At 43.1% G+C, this 27,194-nt stretch overlaps 2 protein-coding genes across 3 annotated transcripts in view; one reads left to right on the forward strand and one right to left on the reverse strand.

Annotated features, from left to right (window-relative positions):
* The window catches only part of ATF7IP (activating transcription factor 7 interacting protein), a 106,197-nt gene extending 100,658 nt beyond the window's left edge, over positions 1–5,539 (forward strand). For both annotated transcript variants that reach the window (XM_084300492.1, XM_084300493.1), the window contains exon 15: positions 184–5,539. In XM_084300492.1, coding sequence (XP_084156618.1) covers positions 184–600 — 417 coding nt within the window. In that variant the 3' untranslated portion in view covers positions 601–5,539. The remainder of the gene's footprint in view (positions 1–183) is intronic.
* A 3,577-nt stretch (positions 5,540–9,116) lies between these two features.
* The window catches only part of PLBD1 (phospholipase B domain containing 1), a 38,589-nt gene continuing 20,511 nt past the window's right edge, over positions 9,117–27,194 (reverse strand). Inside the window, exons 5-11 of the mRNA XM_084296981.1 lie at positions 24,371–24,535; positions 23,022–23,166; positions 16,051–16,251; positions 15,800–15,940; positions 11,758–11,943; positions 10,494–10,600; positions 9,117–9,460 (exon numbers count right to left, since the gene is read on the reverse strand). Coding sequence (XP_084153107.1) covers positions 9,293–9,460; positions 10,494–10,600; positions 11,758–11,943; positions 15,800–15,940; positions 16,051–16,251; positions 23,022–23,166; positions 24,371–24,535 — 1,113 coding nt within the window. The 3' untranslated portion in view covers positions 9,117–9,292. The remainder of the gene's footprint in view (positions 9,461–10,493; positions 10,601–11,757; positions 11,944–15,799; positions 15,941–16,050; positions 16,252–23,021; positions 23,167–24,370; positions 24,536–27,194) is intronic.

Below are 27,194 nucleotides of genomic sequence, written 5' to 3' on the forward strand. Positions count from 1 at the left end.
CATCCTTGGTCCCACCCCTTCTCACCCTTTGCTGTTGCTCTTGTGCCTGTGTGCTCTCTGCACAGTCATGATGGTTGGGTAATTGCAGGCTGACTTGTTTGTTTGCTTTGGGGATGATGAATTATAACCTCCTTCCACTGCTGTAGACTCTTATCTTTCCCTTATTGTTCTTATCTTGCTTAGGAGCCACCACGCCCTATACATCCTGCCCCACTCCCGGAGGCACCACAGCCACCACGCCTGCCCCCTGAAGCTGCCAACACTTCTCTGCCTCAAAAGCCACAGCTGAAGCTGGCACGGGTACAGAGCCAGAATGGTATTGTGCTGTCATGGAGTGTCTTGGAAGTGGACCGGAGTTGTGCCAGTGTGGACAGTTACCATCTCTATGCTTACCACGAGGACCCGAGTGCCACTATGCCTTCCCAGTGGAAGAAGATAGGGGAAGTGAAGGCCCTTCCCCTACCTATGGCATGCACTCTTACTCAGTTTGTGTCTGGCAGCAAATACTACTTTGCTGTCCGGGCTAAGGACATCTATGGACGTTTTGGACCCTTCTGTGACCCCCAGTCCACAGATGTGATCTCTTCCCAGAGCAGTTAAACTAGAGATCTTTGGAGCCTTTAAACCTGTTCTACTACCAAGAGTTTACCCCCCGTTTTGGGAAGGTTGATCCCATGCATGAAATTCATTTTTAAATCCACTCTCTGCAGGATTATTTTAGATGGCTGTGTGATACACTACATGCATTGAGAACCAAAAGAAAAATAAAGTCTCACCTGCAGTAAGAGAACCTGTTTTACTGGATAGCTCAAGTCATGGGTCATTTGAAAATTTTATTTTCCCTCCCATGACAGCTGTTCCACCTACCTGTTATTCAAGGGCACCTTGGATGCCTGGGATTCTGCTTCAGAGTGGGAACAAAATAATTAATTGCAGTTTGTCTGAAGCAAAGCATACACATCTGTAGTATCTATCAAGGCACTAACATGAGGGCAAGAACAGATTTGCATCTTGCACCCCACCGCTCTGTGAGCAGGCTGTGATGTGAAAGGTGATTCAAGGTCTCACTTTCATACTGGAAGATTGAGTGGTCCGTTCTCATTTTACAAACTGTAATCAGCTGTCTGAGGGGAGGAAAGGGAACTTTAGTCTGGCCAGGGACCCAACATGTGTGAATTTGGAGGTGTTGGAAAGCAAAGTTGTCCCACTACCTCCTACCTCTCCTAAATAAGAGCTCTCCTCTACTATCACCATCTATCCTCACTCACTCTGGGAGCATTCCTAGGTCAGATCTGAAACTGGATTGTAGAGACTGCATTCATATCTCTCTAGCTCAGATAATTTCTCTGCCCCTCTCCTCATACACACAGCCCTATTTTTTAGATTTATTTTGTGCCTTAAAGAGTAATTTCAGAAATAAATGTAGCCAGATACCTTGTGGTGTTCTTTTATTTGCTTGGAGTTACTTCTCCTTTTACCCCTTTAGCCTTTCATTACTGCTTCTCATCTTTGTGACCCACAGTGATTGTTTTTTTCTTTCTGTAAAGACTGGGAAGTATGACATCTGCTGACGCTGGATTCATTTTTATCTCCAGTACCACTCAACCCTTTCCTCACTGTAATTATTGAGTAGTTGTTTTTGTCCTGTGAAGAACATTAGAATATACAGACAGTGTTTTCCACCAGTCTTTCCCTGTTCTTTTGGGAAAGCTGTATGCTGCAGTTCAGCCAAAGAAACCTCTGTGCTGTTGCACCATGAAAGCTTCTACTTGTTTCTAAAGCTTCTACTCAGTTTGGATGTTCAGTTAGTACAAAAATATATGAAGTTGGCTTCCCAGTCCTCTTCTCTGCTCCCATCTGCCTCTGCAAATAGCTAAAACACCCAAAGTATTTCAGACACTGGCCCAAAACTTGTGAGCAACTGCCAATGTTACTAGAAGCTTTCATGATGCTTCTGAGCTGAGAAAACAAAGCGGTACATCTGCCCCACTATCCTGTCAGCATCTTAAACTTGCCTTTTGTGTAACCAAATTTTAACACACCTGGATGAGAAAGGACATGTAAGGTTTACATCTAGTCACTTATAAGAGCAAAGACAGCAGTCTTGTTCCTTTCCTACAGAACTCAGCAGTGAATTTAGAAAGGAAAGGTGGTTTGGTTTTGTTTTTTAAAATACTTCACCATCTGGCAAAACCATAGAGAACATATAACTCCAATGCTGGCCGTCTTAAAAACAAGAAGCTTTTAAATATAAAGCAAGGTTGAACAGGGGCAGGAGAAATTAAATCCCCAAATATGGCTGGTGAAATAAACTATGAGATAATGGGTTCTTCAGTGGTATTCCCTTCAAGAACCTTATTGGTGAAAGGCACTCCATTGTAGACTTTTGTCTATACTGTTTTACTGTAATCCTTCACGTAGCTGGGATTGTCACTTCTGTCAGGTGAGTAACAAATATTCTCTGTATGGAAACTTGCATTTAAATATGGCAGTTTTATTGATCTGGGAGAGCAAAAATTCTGTCGAAACGCAAGTATCATGAGAGAAGGTTCACACTCAATCTCATGTATGAAAAATGTGTTACCCTTCCTTTGAATAACAGTTGTCCCTGTATTACTGGTGCCAATAATCAATAATGCCTTGAATTTTTCTATGTTTAATTAAATGTTTTGTCTGCCTATTTCAAAGAATAATTAATAATGCATTTAGTCTACTTATGGAAAGTTGAGTCCTTATAAAGCCAGTTCTGTAGTAGAGGCTTAGAGCAATTTCTTCCAGTTGATGGCTGTTAAGTCCTCCTTGGGCAATTACTTTAATGTCTTTGAGGTGGTACCAAAGGGCCGTTGGCCATATCAGTACAATGAGGTTTTATAGTTTGAAAGTTAAAAATAAATATTAGAATACAACCTGGAACTTATGCTGCTTATTTAATTTTGATTCCAGCCCAATCTGTAAATCAACTTTTTTATAGTTTGTGCTTGCTCTTAGGTCATGGTTGTTAATAGCTTTGTCTTGCTTGAGCTAGGCAGGGGGTTAAAGTCCTGTATTAGAATTTCTCTCTTTCCTCCAATGGAGGTATTATTAGGGATGGTCTGGTACTGTGTTTGGAGGTTATGTGGACTGCATCTTTAGAGAGAGGACTCATCATCTTTAGAGAGAGGACTCATCTTTATTTACTAAAGAAAGATGCAGTTCTCAACTGAGCAGAGTAAAAGCGGGCTTCTTGCTTAATAGATCTGTTTCTGCTATGTATGGCAAGTGCAGCTGATTTTTTGACTAGAGCAAGCCAGCTAGTTACTATTTGCTGACTGAAGCCATCAGTGTTGTAGGGTAAAAGCAGACTCTTCTTTCATCGCCACAGAGATGTTAAGATGATGTTTCAGGATCTTATGCAAGTGGTGGTGGCAAAGTACGTGATGGAGCCTAGCTTGACTTCCAGATGTCTAGCACAGTTTGGAGACATTGCGGGGTAGCTGGTTAACACAGACATGCCAAGAGGACTATGCCACGCCTGTAAAATTATTTTCACGGTGGACCAGATCTCTGCAGTATTTACCCCTTATGTTAACAAACAGGAGTATTGCTTAGTTCCTTAACTCAAATGGCACTTCTCTCAGTGTTGTGGGGTGGCTGTTTTTTATTTATCCTTTAATCTCCCAGGAAAAATAAAAATACTGGGAAAATGAATTTCTGCCAATAACACGTTCAAAAAGAATTGGCTTCATTTCACAGACTTTATTTGAAAATATTACCACAATATCCAGGAATGTTCAGTTCAGGTCTGTTAACACAGTGCTTTTAGACTGGGTTCATCAGAAAAATGTTAGTTGCTGAAGTTTTCCAGTAATTCATTTTTAAATCTGCTAAAAATCTCGACATGACTTTCAGGTGGTAGAATATAATAGTTCAGTTGGAAGGGACCTACAGCGATCAAATCCAACTGCCTGACTGCTTTCAGGACTAACCAAAAGGGGCATTATCAAAATGCCTTCTCTACATGTTTTTCCATCTTATTTTCAGTACCTTGGTATAAATTTGTTCCTGGTTTATGATTTGTGTTGTTGCCACTGGGTATGTGACCTTTTAGCAGCACTACCTTGGATCTAGTTCTCTACATTTTGGAAAACACTGCACTGATTCTACACTTGTGTTTTCCATCCTCACTTTCTGTTTTGTTTTAGGTTTGGTTTGGTTTCTTTGTATAATACATGGGCATGTGGATGTTCACGCTGAAAGTAATTTGAGTTAGTTCAGTCTCCAATTGGAAGGGAAGCCCTACTGTGGCGTACTGGTGGCAAAATGCCCTTCTCTTCCTCTGAGTTTCTCTTAGCTACAGCTTCACTGACCTCCTTTATTTCAGTACAAGTCTAAAAAAAGCTTTATTGGATTCAAATAACTAAACCCTTAGGAAGGGTGCAGACTGTAGGTATAGCATCTGTTACTGCAGCTGCATGGCAACTTGAGAAAAGGGGAGGGTGCAGGGGCCGGTTCCTCTCAGGCTGTGTAATTCTGGGCTCCAACCCAGCTTCCCTGGGAGTAGCAGCTGGCCCAGGTCTTTTCTCCTTTAATTGTTTGTGCTGCCCTTTGCCATGTTAGACCACTGAGCACAAGCACTGAGACACTTGCCCACCCCTATGTTTTTAGCACAAGGCTGGAAATGCCCACGGTGTCTTCCCTGTAAAAATAAGGGGTCTTATACTGACTGCTTCCTTCGAAAGCAATGGCAAAACCCCTCGTGCCTTCAGTGGGAGCATGACTGGGCCCAATAGTAGGATCTGAGCACTGTTCTGTACTGTAACAAAAATATCCCTTCACCCTTTCCTTTACACTGTTTGTCTTAAGTGTCCAATATATCAGAATCCGTATTATGCGTAGGACCAGGTCAAATCTGTTCTTGCTCCCCAAACAGCCATTCCCCAGTTCTAGACTATTGTATACACTGTACAGTCAACCTGTGATTCTGCCTTCTTATAAACTCTTCAGTATTTTCATTTAGTAAAAAATACCCAGATTTTTTAAAATAGAAGCTTGAGATATTAAATATATATATATATATATTTAGTTTGGGTAGGGGTTGGTGTTGTGTGCAAACACTGGAGGGAGGAGTTCAATTGACATACACAGAGCCAGCCCTGCCACCACCTGTGTTCCCTTCTGAGGGGAGAGTAAAAAAAATGACAGCTACGAAAAAGCAAATGAATGGATTTTTCCTTTTCATACCTTCTACATACCCATTAAAATGCCTCTTTATTTCTCATTGTCAGTGTGCAGGCTGAGCTTTTTTTTATTTAATATATTATACATATATATATTTGAAATGCTGTCTTAATTTAATGCGGTATAGCTGTAAATAAGGTAACTGGGTAGTAGCTGTTTGGGGAGGCCTGTTCAGCTGTAGTAAGTTATTGACTTATTGAGTCAAACATGCAAAAGTCTTTGCAAGCAACTCAATCTGATTTCTTGTTTTGTTTTACAGCGGGACTTGTAAATACAAAAAATGTAGGACTGCTTTAATGTCCAATTTAAACTGGGCAGTTGCCAAGCACTCCCCCATTTTGTATGTAATGTAGAGTTGTGTGTGTGTGTGTATGTGTGCGCGTGGGTGTGTGGTACCTGTAGTGGGGTTTTGTCTGACAAGCCTGAAATTTATACTTTGAAATAAACTACTGGGTTTTTAACGTTTTGAGTCATCTGTGCTTAGTTCCAGACCTCTCAGGAGACTGAAGTGCCACGTGTGCTCATCCTCTTCAGCCATGCTGCCACCTGGAGGAGGGGGCAGTGCAGCCACATCAGCGTTGCAGGCTTGTTGCTACCTTGATCAAGGAACATGGAGCAGCTCCAGCTCCTTCCCAGAAAGTCAGGTGCGTGATGCTGCTCTCCCAGCCATCTCAAAGGAGCAAAAATTAAAGCAGTGCTGTGAGGTCCAGGAAGTCACCTTCTAGACCCTCACAAAGCAGAGAGGCTGAGTGTCCTGAGCAATCCAGTAACCTACCCCCAGTAGTTACCCAGGGCTGCTGGTGGTGCTCCCCTCTCCCTCCAAAGGGCTGGCTTTCACCTCTGACAAAAGGGGAGCAAGAGGCGGGGAGAGGGCATGGGTAGAAGCCAGGATAGCATCAAACCCTGGGTCATACGCCTTAGAACCAACACCCTGCTTTAGCCACAGGCACTATGATAAAAGCTGGCTCTTGGGCCCAACACAGCACTGCTGCTGAATGGCAGAGAACTCAGACAGAATACCTGGGAGACAGACAGACATGCCTGCCTTGAGTTAGTGCTGAGCCCACACTTCAAGGGTCACATAATCAATGGGTGATGGTAATAAGTAGTTTTCCAGCACTTATTAAAACTTGTTTCAAGTCACTGACCAAAAGAGTATGGACTCATGTAAGTGATGGCTGAATACAATCACACTTGAAAGTGCAGAGAGTTTCTCAAATGGCCTGTTTAGAGTAAGAGTCTACATCTTGCACATAGTTTTGACCATTGCATTTATCATAAAAATGTAGCATAACCACTCTGCTCCAGCACTGCTGTAATTGCAGTTTGTGCAGGCAGAAGAGGAAGTAAGTGTGAACATCAAGGGCCCTTGTTTAGCTGCAGAGCAGCCTTGCCATGCACTCAGTGGTACATCTAGAAGGGGGTGCTACACCTGCAGAGCAGGACATACATACCACAAACTGCACAGACCACAGGTGATGCTGTTGTGTAACAGCATGGAAACTGTAAAATAGCGAGGGGCCAAGAAATCATCAGAGCCAGCAGCACAGCACCAGGTCACTGGCACAGAAACACACTCTTACTACCCAGGGAGCTCCATGCAATGCTGCCTGGACACCCACACATGGGCTAACTGGTGGCCATCTCCAGCTTCAAGCAGAGCGCTCTGCTGACAGATCTTGTCACCCTGTGGGAGCTGAGGCCATTAAGGGCTACTGGGCTATATGGGTTGGGGTGAGGCTGTTGCTGGATTTCAGGAAAGGGGGATGGCAAAGGAAGCAAGAGCTCACATTTGATACAACGCTCCTGAAGACGGTGCTGGGAGGAGACAAGGTCTCTGGAGATGGTCTCTATTGCCTCAACAGCAAGTTGCTTTCTTTACATTAGTGCAAGGGATGAATTTGTCACCACCGCCTTTCCATGCCCTCCCCAAATCAGACAAAAAAAGAACTCTGCCTGCCTCCCCACAAGCCCGAAAACCTTAAATTTAAAAGGCAAAAAACACAGGACATATAAGAAAAAAATGCACGTGGAGGGTGTGAAAAAACAGGACAGTTTTTGCAACAAACCTTTTGCTTAGGCACGTATCTTTTGATTTTTTCCCCTTGGACAATAAGCTCTGCAGAGGGAGATGAGATGATGAGTGAGACCTCTTCACTGTTCAGTTGCCTGAGAATTAAGCTGTCAGTGCTGTCACACCCTGCCCTATAGGTTAGCACAGCTGTACTCACAGCCTTCTCTGCTCCTTAATGATGCTGTGCTGGCAGCAGAAGCTGGTCCCCAGCTGCTGTGGTCGCAGCTGGCCTGCTGCCAAAGGAAGCACACGGGGCAGTACAGTAAAAAGAACGCAGTGACCTGTTCATATTTGGTGTTTATCCCAAAAGCACCAAGCCTGCTGCCCTGTAAGGCCAGAACCTGCAACAAGCATCACAGTGAGGGTTCACAAAGCTGACAAAGCTGGCGGAGGGCAAGTTACTCTTGAACAAGGGCCACCAGTAACCATGTCCACAAGCTCCAAGCAATGAAAAGGTAAGTAACATCCCCTCACTTAGAGCTGTGCCTGGCAAGGTCTCCTCCTAACCACTTCCGGGGGCAAGCACTGACACAGCACTACCATCTCTTATGGCATCAAAGGAATGCCACATTCACTCCTCCAGCAGGGGAACAGCTGAAAGTGGAATGTGCACCAATGTATATGCTTATGGTGTAGCTGTATGTACCCAGAAAAATTACTATGTCATGGTAGATGCTTTACCCAACTACATGCTGTGCTGCAGTGCAACCCGCAGCTCTATTCATTGTACGTTCTCTGTACGTTGGCAGTGACAGTTTTCACAGTGTTCTCTGCCCCTCCACCCCACCTACCCCAGCACACAACAGGGATGTTCTCTGCAGCCTCACTTACCTCTTCCTGCTCCAGCAAATAAATCACTACACTCCCTGCTCCAATTATGAGCCTCAGCAAAACTTTGGAGCTTTGAATTTCAGACAAAAACTTTTGGTCAACCCTTGCCACTTGGCAGAAGTCAGCCCTACAGTGACAGCCAAATATTTAGGGTAGTGTGTCACCACACTGCAGTAACCCACTCCCTTTCCCATCACATGAGACACTCCAAAGGCTTGCCAAAACCTCACACTGCTCATCCTTTGCCTTCATGATGATACAGGGCAGTACTGTGCACTGACTAGATTGGACTGTCAAGGCCATGAGGAAAGAGTTGTTTATTCTGTCTTGCTTTCTTAATTACACAAACAACATCCAACACAAAACAGCCCAGTGACTCTTCAGTGTCAACATACAGCTAGCAGTAATACAGGCAGCCCCAGCCCTCCCAGTCACCTTCCCCTAGGAGCAGGCAAAAATGTCACTGAACAACTGGACAGACACAGATTTATGCGTACAACACTCCCACCACACATACACCCTTACCTACCTTTTCCTGCTGCTACACTGCAGCCTGGGGGATCCAAGAGCATCAGGCTGCTTTCAGAACTCACCGACTGCATCCCTTCATTACCTCCCAACACCTGACCTTTGCATGCTACCTCGGTGAGACAATAAAGGAAACCTCGCACAAGCCCCTGAAAGGGGGGCCCTATAAACAATGGGCTCAGTTACCTACTGTGGAGAACATGGCTGTGACTCTTCACTAGAAATGGCATCAGATGACAGGCGCTTTTGCAGTGCATGCTGCAGGCACTGCTCAGACAAGAGGCAAACATCAAGCCAGCACAGAGACAAAGCTGCTTGGTTTGGCCCAGTCCTGAAGCCAGGTCCCGTGCCTAGAAACAGATCACTTCAGCTGGTCACACTGCGTTCACTCATCCCCTGGGAGTAGCTGTGATGATTGCTCAGATCACCAAAAAGCAGTGCCATGTCCACTTCCCATCAATCCTAGGCAAAGGACCACCCTGCGCAGAGGCAGCCCACCTCTGTGCAAAGCACCCAGCAGGCAGGACAGGGGGAGGCAGGCAAGGCACAGGGATGGGTACATCCAGCTGGATTTATTACACACAGGAATGAAAGTTTCCATCAAAAAAAATAAAATCTCATTTTGGAATATCAGTGCTGATTTTACAGGATCGGCCTCATGGTGACGAATTTGAAGTTGTATGACTCAGGCAGGCCCTGGTGGCGTGTGTGGTTAAACCGTCTCCAGGTGAAGACAGGGAGACCACCCTGTACGGGGGGGCCGTTGATGGCAGTGGCTGTGAACGCTGAAGCCAGGCGGAAATCTGACACCTGTAACAGAGGACAGGAGTTCAGGGCAAAATTGTTGCATGGTTGACATGCACCCATCCCAGGGCAGGAACAGCTCAGGGAGATTTGATAACAATACGGTAAGAAACTGAGCAATGGGAAATGCATGCTAGTCAGGCAGCATTCCTCCCCTACAGAGGCATCTTCAGCCACAAACAGCCAATGCTGAAGGGCAGCCCGAGTCCACGCTGCCCTCTAGCCCTTGCATTATGCAGGGTGAGAAAGGCAGTCGGTCTGCCCTCAGGACAGTCCTGCCTGTGTCTGAGTGCCTCCAAAAGTATGGGTAGGCAGCGTAAGAGCCAAGCCGAGAGGAGATGCTCAGCACTGGCAGTGCCAGAGCAGCCTCCATAGGGCCCATCTGAGCAACGAAACCACCCAGAGGAGCAGCAGGCTGATCCCCATGGGATAAAGCACTGCACAACTTAGCAGCACGTCAGGGCTGGACAGCTGTGTGCTCAGGTATTGCCCTTCACAGTGAAAATACTGTACAAACTGCCTAGAAAAACTGCTGCTTTCTCCAGGACAGGCGGGTCTAAGGATTTTCTCACCCAAAAAGCAAGGTGACCTTTGGGGAACTTTGCTTGAAGCAGTTTTACAGAAAGGTGGAGACCTGGAGCAGTGTGACTCACTAGAAAGCCAGGCTTCTGAAAAGGTAAAACTAAAATGAGGACAAAGACACATTCTAGTGGGCTCTGGGGAGGCACCCACACAGCCCCCATTACCAGGAGGCTGGGGCTCTACAGCAGTTACCTTCCCCATCGTCCTCCAAGTGATGTGAGGACTTATTTCAACCTTCACTAATATTCCTCCTGCTGGAAAGCCTTGGGACTTAATGCCTAAAACACCGCAAGTCCCCATGGCCATCATTCCCCATCAAGCACTGGGACAATGAAAAGAGATAACAGACAGGCCTGGCCATGCCCATCCTAGGACAGGGAAATTTGCCACAGGTTTGAGAAGAGCACAAACAGGTTGCAGCAAACCTTCAGCAGATATTGAGAATAAGGTTACTTACCTTGGAGTCGTAGCAGCCTGCAGGCACTGGAAAGGAAGGATTCAGGTCTTCCCTGCAGCAAATGGTGTTGCAAGGATTGTGTTCAGCATAAGGATCACGCTGGTAGTCTGGGGAGAAATGTGGCGGGGAGGGAAGAAAAGTAATCAAATTAGTTCCTTCACCCAAAGTCTCTACTACTGAAGCAAAGTCCCCAAACCACTAAATGCTGGCTAAGTGTGCTGGCAGAAACAGTCTATCACACTGCTTTCATGCTCCTCCTTAGGTACTAACTGGAAAAACAGTGCTCAAGATGGGACATTAAGTAGACAAGCTCCTAATCCAAATTCATACAGTTATTTCTGCCTCCCAGGGCACCACCACCAACCTGTAACCACAAACATTTGTAATTCTGCATGACAAAAGCTTGTGGGAACTTTGTGAGGAGAGAAAAGTGGAAGAGAAAGGGATGGGGGGGCGGGAGAGTATAGCAGTGAGATCCTGTCTTTTCCTCTTCTGGACTAAAATAAGTGGCAAGGAGCAAAGCCTTCAAACACCCACTGCAGTAGCTGTGAGCTAGCAGGGGAAGAAGGACAAGCCTCAACATCTATGAGCATGCTGCTACTCACAGCCCAAACAGCAGCAATACCCCACCCTGGGAGAGGCCTCCCAAACCCCAAGCCCAGTAATCAGAGTGCTCCCTGTAATTGGGAATCAAAATATAGCATCTAAAGCTATCTGCACTTAAAGACGGGCTTAGCCAGAAGTTAATTAAGCTGTTTTTAATCCAGTTAAGGAGAACCCTGTCAGGGAAAAGCAGAGCAGAACATTACCTACTAAAAATCACCCTTCCTGAACAGGGAGGGAGGGAAGAGCACCAAACTGACCTGAAATTTTACACCAAATTCTCTGATCTGACGTGACTGCTGCTTAGGATTTTAAGGCTTTTAAGATTTGTAGGTTGTACATGTGGCAGGGTAACAGCAGTCCTCAGAGAGTCTCTTTGAGTGTCAGCCGCTCTTTGCAAAGGTCGTGCAGCTAGCCCACGGGACATTACTCTGTCAGGAACCCAGTCTCTCTCTGTTAAGAGCAATTTTTAGCCTTGTTTCCTAGCTAGAGTCATCTTGTGTTGTTTTTTATTTATTTATTGTTTTGTGTATATACTCTGTACCTAGGGTAATGTAACTCTGATCTGTAAGTAAAGCTGCAGTTCCCCACTAAAACAAAAAAGTAAAGGTCCCATTGCTTTACTAAGATCAGCTCCACAATATACAAGTGTATTTCTTACTGTTGTATCTCATGATGTACTTCATGTCTTCCAAGTTAGTCACTTTGCCCTGGTCTCGACGGAAGATTTTTGCTCTTGGAGCAAGCTCATAAGAAAAATCCAGGCCATACTTCTCAACATATTCTGCATACCCACTGAGATTGTAAATCTTTTCGTGGAAAGGGATATTGTATGAAGGCCAGTAACCTGCCGGAGACACAAAACAACCTGTTAGTCACTTGGAAAAGCTGAACACTCTTGTTTATATCAACATAAGCAAAATAAACCATTTCCCATACCACATCACCTTAACCAGATTTCGAGGAATAACAGGTCAAACTGGTTTGAAAGCAACAAAATAAGGCAACAGTCACTGGAACGACAGGGGTTGACACCCTACATAACACCACTGGGGACTGTGCACAGGCAGCCCGTCCCTAGACTTCCACCCTGAGGACTCATCCTGCAAAGCAGCAAAGATCAGACTTGCAGGAGCCTGAGGTGGACACAGACCAGCCACAGCCCTTCTGCAGAGGTTACACTCCTCTGAGCCTGAGAGCAGTGAAAGATCATTTCCCTCCACCAAACTTCCTTGCAAGAGGCTTGAATGCACTCCCTTCTCGCCCCTCTTCCCATCTCACCAAGGCAGTCATGCACTGTGCTGAATTGCCAGGGACAAACACAGACACCACACAGAGCAGCGATGAGGGCAGATGACAATTAAAAATGAAGATATAAAGTCTCCTGAACACATATACACTGATAACATAATGAAGGTCCCAAAACAGCAGATAGAAAGAGGCCCCAGGTCTCAGCAGAAGTCCTGGAGATAGACAGACAAACAGGAACCATGGAACAAGAGATAGTGACAAGTGCACATCTGTTCCCCATCAGCCTTTGAGGGATAAGAAGCAATTGGCCTCGAGAGAGCAAAGACCCATCATAACTTTTCCAAGAGCAAGTGTTAATCCTGCACTTCTCTGCAGGATTACCAGCCAGAACTCCAGAGAGTTTGGCTAGGTGATGTAACTGCCAGAAACAAGGCTACTGTAGGAAGAAAGAAAACTCGTGAAGAGCCAGGAGACCATCTGGGTACCTCAAGCCCTAGGAGAAATACACTAGATATCTATACTTCCCCACACACACTCTTCAAGGCAGGCATCAAGGAGTCTTTAGGCAGAGATGATATACCATGAGCTAGTCCCAGCATGTGCTAGTCCCAGGAGCAGCATACTTTTAGCTCCCTTCCAAAGCACAAACCTTCCCATTGTCAACAGGGAACGTTGCTTCTGAAAGAATCTGGCTTAGAGACTTACTATTTCAACGCTAGTAAATGCAGCACTCCATTTATTAACATAGCCCAGTACAACATGAGGAGTCTGATGGTAAAATGCTCAAGTAAGTCAGCTGGGACTCACTGGCAGCGAGATGCACCTACACAAACCAAGCTTCCTGAAGGACAGATACACAGACAACATCAGCACTGGAAAGCTGCCTGAGCAGAGGCCTTACTAGCTTGGGTCCTGTTCAGCACGCAGCACAGGTGGAAGTACCCTGTCTGCTGGCATTTTCTAAAACAGAACATTTGAAGTTCTCTTCCAGAAAAAGCTCTTTTGTGTCCTAGGCCCTGCAGGACTGCAAATCCCACACTGACAGTGCAGCATCCAACCTGAGGCAGGCTTTAATCAAGGGCTGACACAGGCCATTGAAACCTGCCTGTTAGGTCTGTCAGTGTGAACAGTGAGGAAAAAAAGAGTAAAAGGTGATGTAATGTTGGAAGGGGGCAGGGAGATGACATGAAGGTAGCAATAGCTGTCTGAGACAATACCTTCCTCTGCCCAGAGGGAGGATCTCAGCAGCGCTGAGAGGAAGGGCAGTGAAAAGATGAGAAGCACATGGTGGAAGAGACTGAGATCACAAGTTTTGATTGGAAATGGTGATTTTGATACTGAAATGGATGTGCTACTCACTCATCATCGGCAAACATCTGATCTGTAGCCATTCCTGTGCCCTGTCCCTAAGCTGGAGCCAGTACTGCCCTCCTCCACTTCCTCTAGAGGGTTCCTGAGTTTTCTTCATCAACATACAGAAAGCTCCTTGACATCTTTGCCTGGAAGGGGCAACATAAAAGATTCCTGATTTTTAGAAGTCACCTGCACTGGCCTAACAGACAAGCTGACAAAAGCCATAAAAATCTTTCCATTTGCAAACCCATATAAACAAAAAATAATGTTTGCTTGTTTTCCAGATCCAGGTCTTACTAGAGCGATGCCTGCCTTTGTTCACCTGAGAACTCAATTCTCATTCTCTGCTGTTCCTAGGTTTATGCCTGAAAGAAATTAAGAAAAATGATTGTGGTGCAAATAGATGCTTGCTCTCTCTGAGCAGGCCAGATTGGTGAGAAATCTTTGAACACCAGCTACAAGAAAATCACAGAGTGTGCCAGGGTTTGCTACTCCACACACTGTACGCCAGCTCTGTGCTTGAGAAAGGCAGCTTCCTTCACCCAGGCTGCTCCAAGCATCAGGGAACAGACAAATCCCCCCAAAGCCCCTGCCCTGGGTGGCATGGAGGAGTCCAAGACTGGTGCTCACAGAACCAGTGCTGGCTTTTAGCAGCTGAGGTCTCGAAGGCAGCACTTCTGCAGAGCTCAGCCCACCCTGAGTGCTGTTAAACATTTAAGCTTCTGGAGACTGGGTGACTTCTGCTGCAAGAGCCAACGTACACAAGGTGCATTTACATAACCTGGGAAGAGCCGTACAGTAAACATAAAATATCATTGAACTTCTAATGCATGTCACCACTTTCCCACACAGAGCAGTCACAAGATCTCTTAGGAGGGAATAATCGGTTAGTGGGTGTCCAAGCCCCCACTGGATTCAGCCCTATGGGAATCCCACACGGCAGTTCTACAATCACTGCTGAAAAGGAACCCACTAAGACTGGCCTGCCTGCACAGATGCCATGCTCTTGTGACATGGTTGTGCTACTTCAAGTGCAAAAGCTAGAGATGTCTTCTTTAGCTTGGTTGTCTGCACTATGATGCACGACACACTGCAGAGGATCCCAAAGCATTTCACCATTGAACCACACAGAAATACTAGAAGATAAAATGCAATGGCCTGCTTCATATCTTCCATGGATACAGGAGCCAGAAAAGCATAAGTGGTAGAGAGGGGATCTTTATACATTATTGGTATGAAACATCTCAAGACCACTTTCACATTGCAGCAGTGCCTCAAATAAGCTAGACTCTTCCAAGCACCCAGACACAAGGAAAAAATCCAAAGAGAAGCAACCCTAGCTGTCAATATAAAATGGCATTCCACGCACTTCCAGTGATCTTGATGATAAAGAGCAATTCTCATCAACTTAGCACCTCAGCACGTGATTAGAGGAAGGGGCACATGCTTAAATTTGTGGAAAGAGATCAGGCTTTTGGGTGCTGGCATAATATGTCTATAAACCACTTGTGAATATAACCTGACAGTGGGTGTTTTATTTCACCTAGGTTATTGTTTGTTTGTTTTCCAACAACTTACTGCTAGTCTTGCTGGGGGATCAAGGAATCTTTTGAAGAACAAGTTTATTAGATAACAGAACTCCAGAAAAGTTCAGGAGCTAAATCTAGTGCAAAGCTTCTCTCCAGTTTAAAAGCTCATCTCCTTATACAGCAACACACTCACCAAGCAGCCTACAGCATCACAGTTATTCAGCACAGTTGCAAATAGACCTCACCTTCCTCCTCATGGGTCTCTAAAACTGGGCAAAACAATACCAAAGGAGAAAAAAAAAAAAAAAAAAAGAGAAAAAAAAAAGGAAAGAAAGAAGTCTATTATTCCCTCCCCTGCTTCTAAGAAACACAGACACTCACCATATTTCTGCCACAGCAGACAGGAGAAGCAGACAGTGTTATTGATAGAGCACCACTGGGACACTCACACAAGGCTTTCTAACTCAAACCTCAGCAATAGCATTCAGAAAGCTACAAAGGTACAAAGCACAGTCAGCTGGCACAAAGAGATGGCTCTCCTAGGCCAGCAAATGCTATAGGAGCTATTACCTTTCCGTAGAACATTTGTTTGATCAGAATATTCCACAAGGGTTGGGATCTGCTCAACAATATACAATGCGCCTTCATCAAGGCTCTTCTGCAGCTTTACCTTCTTTAGGTCCAGCACCATGTACTGATTGTTGTAGGTCCCTAGGTATGAGAGCAAAGAGTTACATGCCCTGCCTAGGGAAGGAAAGGGGTATCAGGGCAGGGGAAGGAACACATCCTTTCTTTTAATATTCATATTTAACAGTACTTACCCGAGTTGCACTTCGAGAAGGTTTCTGCCCAAGCTTTGCCACCATCTGCCATCATATTAGCAATGCGGACCCTCTGCCAAGCAAACAGGGATTCAGGCACCACTTGCTTAATGAGGGTTTGGTTGAACACACTGTTGGTGGTCTGCAACATTATCAAGCCGCTGCCAAGTATGTAAAAGTCATCCAAGGACACTAGAAAGCCTTAATCAACAAGACAAAAATTTGTTATCTCTCAACCCTTGTTGTATTCACAAAACAAACTAGAGACTCATTTATATCCCCTTGGCTTGGGTATGTGCCTGAACATTTTAAAGTAAGCCATAAAAATATTGAAGGTGAGATGGTAACTTCTGCAAGTATTTTGAGCCCACCTGCCAGTACAATTTCTCACTTGTCATGTTTCCAACACACAACCTGCTTTGTCTAGAGCATTTGCTTCAGGTTTGTGTCCCAGCCTTTCCCACTTGGAAGTTTACCCTTCATATGTCAAGCAATGTCTTATTCTGGGGAATACATAGTATAAAGGTCTAGCAAGTGTTTGTTCATAACAAAAATGTTTCTTCAAAAACAATGACAAAAACAGAACAAAAATACAACCTCCACAAACAGATCTTCATCAGCTTTTTTTATTTTTTTAATGGATCAACCTTTCTTTCCCCCTCCCCCTCTCCCCCCCCAAAAAAAGGATCTCTTCTGTACTAAACAAACCAAGCAGAAAAGTCTTCCTACTTAGTTTAATCTTTTCCAATCTAACTATTCTGAAAAGCATCTCTAAGAAATGGGCACCTCCCAAATTTTAAGCCAACTCCTGTATACAAGAGAAAGTTCTACCTACTCTTCTCTGTGACATGCAACAGTCCTGCAAAACTCAACACAACCACAACTCTCAGAGCAGGATTCCTTTCCAGGTTATATGCCAACAGAAACATTAGGTCCAATTGCAGATCCCATGTCAGGAGGTGGTATACAGAACTGCAAAGGTCAGCTATAATGCCATGGATAGCTTGGCAACTATTTACAAAGCAGAAATAACTTGACTTTGAGATTCTCCAGAGGATACGTGGCTGGCAGTCACCAGGTTGGGGAAGAAAAGTTGCTAACTGAGCTACCAGTGGAGAAGTTATCCAGAATGTGGTCTCTTGTCAGTAAGTTTTTAATGGCACCGCTCTTTAAAGAGTACACAATACTAAAATCTTCTTTGTGTAATACCTTAATAGTTGTGTCCCACTACAACATCTTGTACAGCAAGCCTTGTTAATACACTTTGCAAACAGAGTGAGGTCAGCAACCTATGATAACCAGAAAGACAATCCAGTCCTGTCTCATCAAAAAGGCAGACCTTCTTCTAGCAGAATTAATGTTTAAAGGCTCAATTTCAGCAAGATTTCTTTAAAATCCCCAAATCTCAAATCAGATCCAGGAAAATACACTTTGCAGGCACCTGTTCTCTAATGATATGTCCATATAGAACAGGCAGAGCACCCTGACAGCTTGCGGGTCCTACTACTTCACTCTCAAAAACAGAATGAGAGTGGCAATAAATAAAGAGTATCCATAGCAGAATTCTTTCAAGTAAATACAGACAAGAAGGGAAACACTCTAAACTTGGCTCTGTCAGCCTGTTTTATACCACAACGCTGACTACTCCTGAGGTAAGCTGCTGCACAGCAAGATGAGTGCTTGTCCAGAGACCAAAAATGAAACTCTTAAACAACTGTGGTTTGAACTGAGCACTAATTCCTACGTGGATACCAGTACAAAGTGATCTACTTCAAAATAAACTGAATAGCTTTGTCTCCTTTTTCACAGAATCACAGAATTTCTAGGTTGGAAGAGACCTCAAGATCATCGAGTCCAACCTCTGACCTAACGCTAACAGTCCCCACTAAACCATTTCCCTAAGCTCTACATCTAAACGTCTTTTGAAGACTTCCAGGAATGGTGACTCCACCACTCCCCTGGGCAGCCTGTTCCAATGCCTCTAAATCAACTTAAGCTGAGATAAAACTCAACTCAAAGTAAGTGGCAACTCAAATAATTAAGTTGAATGAGTTCTGTAGTTCAAATAATTTGCAAAGCTAAGATGAGCTGAAAACAAGTGGATTTCTTTCCAGGACTCAGTATTTACCAAGTTTCATCCCGCAGTACTTTTATAATACAGTGTGCCCTCCATGATACACCATTATTAACTCAGTTATCCAGAGACAACATATGTCATTATGACTTAAGGTACAGGCACCCTTGAGACAAAGGGAAGTTAAATACATATGACAGGTTTACCAAGGACAAAAGCATCCACAAAAATAAAACCCAGATGAAGCCTAGAGATAGCAGCAGATATTTGATGTCTTCTTGTGTTATCCTCATTTTTCCACTATGTATGAGAATCTGCTATAATTGAAATTGCCTTTTAGGTAAACTGTACAGAGAGATAACAGTGACATATTTTCCTCTGTAAACCCATTTCCCATTTTTATCAACCACTCTCAATCTTGTTGTTCTGTGTTTTTTCTTCCTCCCCTTTCAATGAACCAGACTCTTCCTATAAAAAGAAAGAAAGAAAAGCACTTCTGACTGCATCTTCAGGGTCTGAGCCATTTAGATTCTGTTTCCAAACACCACTGGAAAACTGAAGTTTCCAGATTCTGGAACTTCATTCACACCACTATTAATGTTTTGGTTTGCTTGGTTGATTTTTTTCTTTTTTTTGAAATCTGAGCCATAGTGTTCTCTGGGGAGTCATCACACTGAATAGTATGAGAATGGGAGGGACATGGACAGAACAGGGATGTGCTCCTGACAGCTATTGCTCCTAAAGAGGTAGTTGCTGCTTTCTCAACCAGATGGAATCAACTTTTCTGGAATTTTAACTGGTCCTTGTGTTCATTCAGTGTCAGAAAGGTGCAGTGTCATAGTCTGGAAGTCAGGGACAAGAGCCCTAGCAATCACCTCACATGGATGAGAGTAGCTCCAGCCTAAAATGCTCAATGCTCTGGGCTACAAACACACTTAACAATAGGAAGGGAGATGTCTTCTCTGGATTAGCTTTCATAATCCCACCAGCAGATGCTTTTCATACCATGATTTATCTCCTGCCAGCTGCCTTCCTTTCACCTGCAGATCTCTCCTAGGTACTAGGCAAAGGTACACCCCACAATGGAGATGAGATACCAGAGTCATAAAGTGCATCAGATACTTTTCCTCTGCTCGCCCTCAGGTTTTAGACAGATGTTGGAGGAAGCTGGGAAGCAAGAAATGTGGCAAAACCCATAAGCATGCTGGTGCCAGTGGAGAATGTGCTATTCCCCTGATTAAGTACCTAAAACCAGAATACAACATATTTAACAAGACTGTAGCTCACCTAGAGAAAGCAGGTCACTACCCAAACTACTGTGCCTGGGTCCAAATGGTAGATTCCCTTTTTTAAATGGGGTTCAAAACTAACTCTTCAAAAAAGCTCCACCCAAATGGATGGGGATCTTGGAAACTGCAATCTTCTCCCTGCTGTCCAACGAAAACAGGGAAATTTCATCAGCTAATAGGGCTAATATCTGGAAATGACTCAGTGGGGCAGTGTCAAACAGTGACTGCACAGCCAGGGGAATTTTTGTTTGGCCTTATCTGTTTTTTGTTTGTTTGTTTTTGTTTTGTTTTGTTTTTTACTAGACATGTCCTGCAAAAACAACACCCACCTAGTCTCTGTCATCATATTTCTTATCCCTCCAAATGAGCAGAGCTTCACTCAACAGTTGTTAGCAAATGTTACTTGGCCTTTGCATTTAAGTTCACTGCTCTGCAGAAACTCACCAGCAACATTAAGTACTTATGCTCAGTCTGAACAAGACACCAAAGTCGGAGGTGTCCAAGCATTCAGCTCAGAGCTACTCTTCCTTTCCAGAGGTTCACAGAGATGTTCTGCATGCAGCTCTGCACAGATGCTTTGAACAGAAGAGAAAGCTGAAATGATGAGCAGGGTTCAAGTGAGGATTAGGATTAGTGTGGAAACAAGCGTAGGTGGTTAAATCATTCTGCAAGAGCAGAGATTACTGCTCTCATTCATTCCCCTTGCAAGTACCCCTGCAGTGCTACTGTGGGTCTGAAAGGGAGAAAGCAGAAAGAAGGAAACTTGAAAGAAACTGCAGCAGTAGTATTTAAGCATGCTGGCAAGAATATTGGAAATTGCTGAGGAAACAGGAATGGACTCTGCAGTTCCAGATCATCCTCTGCTTGCTGAGCCTCAGCAAAAGCAAGGAAGTGCAAGGCCCTCTAGCTGTATCATAACGCATATGCCAGTGTACATCACAACTAGCCAGTCAGCTTAGATCCTCTAACCTGAGATGTAACAAATACTCTTTTTTTTTGCAGTTTAATTTCACAATTTTACCTGTATTTTGAAATGCAGTAAATAAACAATCTGGACAACTTTACTCTGATCTCAGGAGAAATCAGGGAGTCGCACATTCCTTTTTAGAAGACAAGTGTTTCCTTGAAACATTTCTGACACAGCTTTTGGACAGCTTAAGTTTTACTTCATAACCAGTCTACTGGACAAGAGAGAGCTATGAATTATTCGGTTAAGTGCCATTGAAGGCCTGGAAGGAAACCTCCTTCTTAATGCCTTGTTTCCTCCAGAAGTCAATACTTCTATGTACGTTAGGATCATGTGGATCCCTCCTGTTCAGGGGATCTTACTAAGAACCAGTAAGAATGTCCCAGGAGGTACCTGTCAGGACAGAGAACAGGAGTGGGAACTCACATGCAGAGAGAAGTTACAGTTGTCAAGTCGAGCCATGGGCAGGATTTGTGGATTTCATGGTCAGATGCCCTGAAAATTTAGCGCTTCATCTCATCACAACATGGAGCAGAGTTTTCTGGTAGTTCCCTCCTTCCTGTGTGATGCCCTGAGATCATTACCAGACCAGTTGATTTTGCGTCATCTGGAAAACTGCAAGTTTGTGAGCTACATTACAGCTAATGTAATCTGCTGTAGTCAATGGGTCACACTTGCCTAGTGCTTGCGATACTACCTTGTAATTAAGTGGCCAGTGAGCACACTTGACATACCACAGGTCTCTCAAACTCCACTGTAGCCATGGGAAGTACGTTTTGCAACAGTTCTCACTGAATTTTGTTGGTAGAATGAAACCTTACCACATCACTGCATCAGAGTACTTAGGACAAGCAAGCTTTAAAATAAGCCCTCTCTTAAAAGTTCCCTGCAGACACCAGTCTCAGGGAAATGCCCTGGGATTTTGTGCACTAGCAAGCAGACCCCAAGCATTTAGCACAGCTGGTTTTCAGGTACCCTCTATACAGTGTGCTTTATCAGTCTTGTCAAAGCAGATGATACGTATTTCTCTCTATATAAAGATTCCACAAAAGGAACAACCCAAAGATACCTGCATATACACCCTCCAAAAAAAAACAACAAACAACACAACAGAGCAGTAGCATTAATGATAATAATAAAAGTCACTCTGTGTGGCGGATCCTGATCCCAAGTTTGCATCTGCAGCACAATACAGCATGCAACAGTTGGGAAACATAGCCACATTCTCCTAAAGGACAATACTATCTTCAACAGTATTTTTTCTGTGAGATACAAGATCCAGAATGACCTTCTGTACATTCAGGTGAAGAACAGAGCTCAGACAACCTTCACTTCCTACCAGGTTATACAGGCTTGGCAAAATTCCTTCTGACAAGAAAGTCAAATTCCTCAGAGAAAACCCATGCTCCTGAAAGGCTGTACACTTTACAGGCATTTGCCAAAATATCTCTGACTCGTTCCCTAAAGCAAAAATCCCAGGAAAACTGTGTTCCTGAGGGTTACTGGGTCAGAAATCCACAATAAAAAAAAAAAGAAAAAAAAAGAAAAAAAAAAAAGATTGCTTTTAATGTGAAATGAACGCAACTGCTTTATAGAACAGTTTCAGGAGTCCAAGCCAAAAAGACCCCTGCCTTTGTAGTAAGACAAGCACAGTAATAAATCAAAGCACATTTTGCAATCATCAGCCAACACAATTTCATCAGAATCAAATGATCTTCTACAGCACATATTTCACTTTAAAAAGTTGCAGATTTGAGTGTTTGGCCATTTTTGAATTTGAAATTCCACCTTTAAAAATGTATGCAGTGCTAACTCCTCCAAACAATCTTAAATTTGCTTTGTTTTTTCATGATCACATTTCTTGGTGCTAATTTGAGCTGTTTGTTTGTTATTAAAAAACTGAAAAACTAACAAAAACAGCAAGAGTACATATTTCACCACTGAAATGTTAAGTACCAATAATTTCTAATATTCTTCCAGGAAACTTGAGAACACTACATGCTGCCTCATCTTCCCAAGGGTAATTTTAAATACTCTGGTTGGATATATTTCTGACACGTAAAATACACATTAAAAATACCTCCCTTTGCCAGTTTCTAGAGAAGCTGCAAGAGGGGGGGAAAAAAAACAAGGTTTGCTAACCCAGCATCAAAAAAGTCTCTACAATTTCAAATGGCTAGTGTTTGATAGTGTGTAGTAATGTTATTACAGCACAAGTCATACCACAGTACTAAACACAAGTATTCAAAACCTCGTTATTACCAAACGTGTGAATGCTGTCAACAAGGTACTAAGTTCAACAGTTGAGATGGCTGTGCACTACACCAAGCAGAACTCAAAGCAGTGTGTTTGCGTGAGAGGTAGTAGAATATTTAACTAGTACTACTCTGAGCACTAGATGTGATTAGCCAACAGGAAAAAAAACAACAAACAAAAAAAAAAAAAACACCACCACCATGAGATATTTAGGCCAGAAAATTGAACAATGCGTTTTGTCCTCCCCATGGCTAAAAAGATTAAGGTACGTTGAACCCAATGCTTGTTGAAGTATAGACCTTTTTACAGGCAAGATATCTGCAAGCCAAAGACAGTCCATGTCATCTTGAATACCTTTTCTTTTGGGAGGGGGATGAGACCTTACCTGGGTAACTGCTGAATGAGACACGGCCGGTCCTAGTGTACGGGTCAACTATATTGAAATTCCAATGCTTGTATATTCTCAGCGTGGCCGCATATGTAAACCAGCTGGAATGGGCAAAATATATGTTCTCATATCCAGGTAGAACCTGGAAAACAGAAGCATAATGATGAACCATTTCAGGCCCTACCATACTCTGCATGTTTTGTACTTGATAGAAACCAGGAGAACAATTTGTTTTAAGCAGTCTAACTGCATTGTTCAAGAGGGACCAGATTCTTGTGCTTTTTAGTTGTGTACTGAACTTTTTTAATTGTGTACTGAATTTTTGAAACCTTTGGAGATAGTTCTTGCCAATGTGTTGCTTTCAAATCTTTGTCATTGTTCAAAATGAAACAGTTTAGGGTTTTTTTTTGGAGCACCCGTGTACCAAGACATGTCTTGTTTCCCTCTTCCTCTTAAATGTTTGTAGTTATGCACTCAAATCATATCTCTACAAACATATCAAACATTAACTTAGAACATGCTCTTTCTGTGAAAACACCTTTGGGAAACTTTAAAGCACAGAAGCGAATGCAAGTAGGTATGTATTTTGAAAAGATACATATTGATAGTATGTCTTCTCAAAGCATTTCCCTGTTTCTAAGACTTATGGCCACCTCAAACATTTTGTTACAGTCAAATATTGAATGAACGCATCTCAGCTGAAGATAAATATGGTTGCTCTGGAATACCTGAATCTCCATACACTGACTAGATGTTTGACAATTTTAGTAGAAAAATTTAATTGCAGCCATGATGTATTAGAACCTTAGATTTTAAAAGGGTTTTCTTCCTGTCATTATCCCCATGGGAAAGCTAATCCAGAATATCACTGCTAACACTAAGAAAACTTTTTCTAATTTCTGGACTGTATTCATCCACCATCCACCAGCCTCACACACCCATTTGTTCTTATGCCAGCACTAAGTAACCTTTTCCCTACTTACATTCCCAGGGTATTTGTAAACATTCATGGTATCCCCTTCTGACCTTCACTTGGCAAGATGAAATAAGTTACTCTCATCCAGTTTCCTCTCCACAGTAGCTACCCATTCCCCAGTAATTCTAATAGCTTTTCCACTGTCATTCTCTGTGGTTTTTATTTTTGTTGTTTCCCCTCCCTCCAAGCACCAGTGAGCAAAACTGGACCCAGAATGCCATGGAGGTACAAATGGTAACAACATAAAAGTGCCTTGATCAACAAGGGTCTCTTCAGGCACATGCAATATGAACAGTGAAGACTACAGAAACACAGACTCACAGCATTTTGAATCAACACAATCGCTGGAGCTGAATTTCTTAGTGCTCACCTTGATGAGTGCAGAGCAGTGACCCATATCCCACTGGTATTTCCCATGACCTCCTGCATCCACATTGCATTGTCCGCTCCTCGTAGAATACTCAAATAATGCAGGAATGAGGTCCAACAGGTCTCCAACTGCATTCAGAAACTGGACATCAAAGATGCTCAGGGGCTGAAGAAAGAGAGAAGAGACCACAACAAACACTTTCAGACAGAAGCATCAATCAATAGAACTCAGCTGTTAAGAACTTTTTCCTTCTCAAAGCAATCTTTTATACTTTCTGCAAAACACCTGTTCACAAGACCCAAATGCTAAAATTCAGCTTGGAATGAGACACTTATGTATCTTTAAGTGTCTGGCCCTTGTAGTGACATTACCAATGCTAACATTGTTGAGGACAAAAAGGAGATGCTATAGCAGTAATTTAGGAAACCTTGTGTGTCTTTGCCAACAGCATATTACATTTTTTCCCCCTATTTATCTAGATGCCTTTGAAAAGCCTTACATTAGCACACATTCAGGTGAGCTTTTGCATTTTATTTTATTTTTTTTAATAAAGACTGCAATTAAAGATCCTCATGTCTGAGAAGGAGGAAACGAAGGAAGCGAGATAGATACATTAACAGTACTAATCAAGCATGGAACAAGCTGAAGAGAGGAAGTCAGTCAAAAGGCATCCCACTACAGGATTTCAGAAAAACCCTTATGGTTAGAGAGAGCCATGGTTAATTATGCACAGATCATTTTGCAATCTTCAACATCCTCTCTTTCAATGCCTCTTCAAACATAAAACCTTAATAGTGGTCTAACCTCAGCCTTCAAGGACCGTTTTCTAACTCTTTCCTGTTCTTGCTTGCACCATGCTTTTAGTTAGGGCAAGGCTTAAGGAAAAGACAGAATACACATCATTGTAGCATTATGATTAGTAATTTTAGAATGGAATGTAATCATAGAGCAAAGAAATATGTTGCTTGCAATACAACTTGCTGTTAGTAAACCATAAAGCTGAACAAACCCCAATAAAAGGGAGAAAAGGACAAGGAAAAAAAAATAAACAACTAAAACTACGTACCATGAAAGGCCCTAACAGCAACTCTAGTTTGAGGGAAAAAAATCCGAAGCAAATTTGAACATATGTTACACTGTTCTAGCTCATCGTATTTTTGCTGTCATAAACAGGGACCAGCAGAGGCCACAACTGATAAAAATCGAGGGATGTACCTTTGGATAGTTTCAAGCAACTCAGTGGTATGAATCATTTGCAAACAAGTCCCAGCAACTGCTATATTACTAGAATCCATACAGACAGACTTGCTGCAGTTTCAGCACTTTTTTCCCCCATCCAGCCATACTAAAAGGACTGCAAGCCAAACATACTGTGAGGCAAAGCTGTTTTCCAGTGTTTAATTTACAGCCATAACTGTTACAGAAAAGTCAGGCAGCAAAGTAATGAGTGAACATTACCACCACGAGGGGGAGGAAATAGGATTGCATGTGAGAATGCTCAGCCAGCCTTTAGACATTTTAATTGTTCTTTCTATCCATTTATTACCACTCCATATTCTCCTCCATAAAACCTGCCTTCATTGTAATATCTACTGACACTGCTACAGCATCGCTTGGAATTGCCTATATACTTGAAAAGTTTCCTACTTATGTGCTATCTTGTGGTCATTACAAATTTAAAAAAAATAAAATCATTAAATACCAGGAAATCCATCCAAACCAGAACAAAGGTACTATGGAAGGAAGCTAACAGCATTATAACCACAGAAAGCTGGAAGGAAAGACCCTTTTGAACAAAACAGCAAAGATTATGTAAATTCTTAGTGTTCCACTGGGTGAAATTACTTTCTCCCAAAGCCAGGCAAAACAAAAGAGGAACTAGGTTGCTAAGTACCCATCAGAGTTGTGTTTTCATTCCCCTTTTGAGAGGTAAACAAGATTAATTCCAATATATTTCCAAGAACTCATGACTTAGCTTTGCTAGGATAAATCTGGTTTTGTCTGATGCTAAGTGACATCAGAGAAGTCCGACATGCTCAGTGCACAGAGTTTCTCACTAAAATAATGCATTCAAACACGAGACTCAGGCATTTGCAGTGTATGCCAAATCTGATTATTTCAGGAGCAGCCTGATAAATCTTCCTCCCACTAGGCTGAGATCCCCAGCTGAGGAACATGTACACCTGATTTTCCAGGGTATATGGAGAAGTCTTCCCTATGAGAAGATCATCTGAGGCCACCAGCAAGAATTACATGAGTGTACATCATAACAAGTACATAATATAGGGCATATTATAACCTCTTGTCATCCACGTTCTCTCATCTCACATAGCATTGTAAGGAAAACCCTGGTATGCATGGTTTACATCCCGAAGAAGAGCAAATGAATGCACTAAAATGACAAGCAATGAGGTGATATAGCCATGACATTAAAGTCCTTTAGCTAGAATATGTTGCATATCCTCTGAGATATTATCCTGAAAAGCGAGAAAGATCAAATTGAGTTTTCCTTTCCCACTGTAAACTTACCATCAGCTTGAAGGAGAAAAACTTAGAAAAGGCAGCAGATAAGAAAACAAGTCTTAAATGCGTGTCTACACGGTATAATAACATAGACTAGTCAGTCTGAAACAATTGCTTTCCAATGACCTCCCCATGCATGAGCATTCTCAATACAAAATAAGGAAGTACAAATAGAGAGCTGTCCTGGAATCATTGTAGTATTTAAAACTCTTACACCTCCTTATTCAAGAGTAATTTCCCTGTGTGGACAAGCCCAAGATTAATCACAGCGTTGGTAGAGCATTAGGCAGATGAAAAGCCT

Source organism: Netta rufina, assembly GCF_964035555.1.
Source record: "Netta rufina genome assembly, chromosome: 1".
NCBI classification, from domain to species: Eukaryota; Metazoa; Chordata; class Aves; order Anseriformes; family Anatidae; genus Netta; species Netta rufina.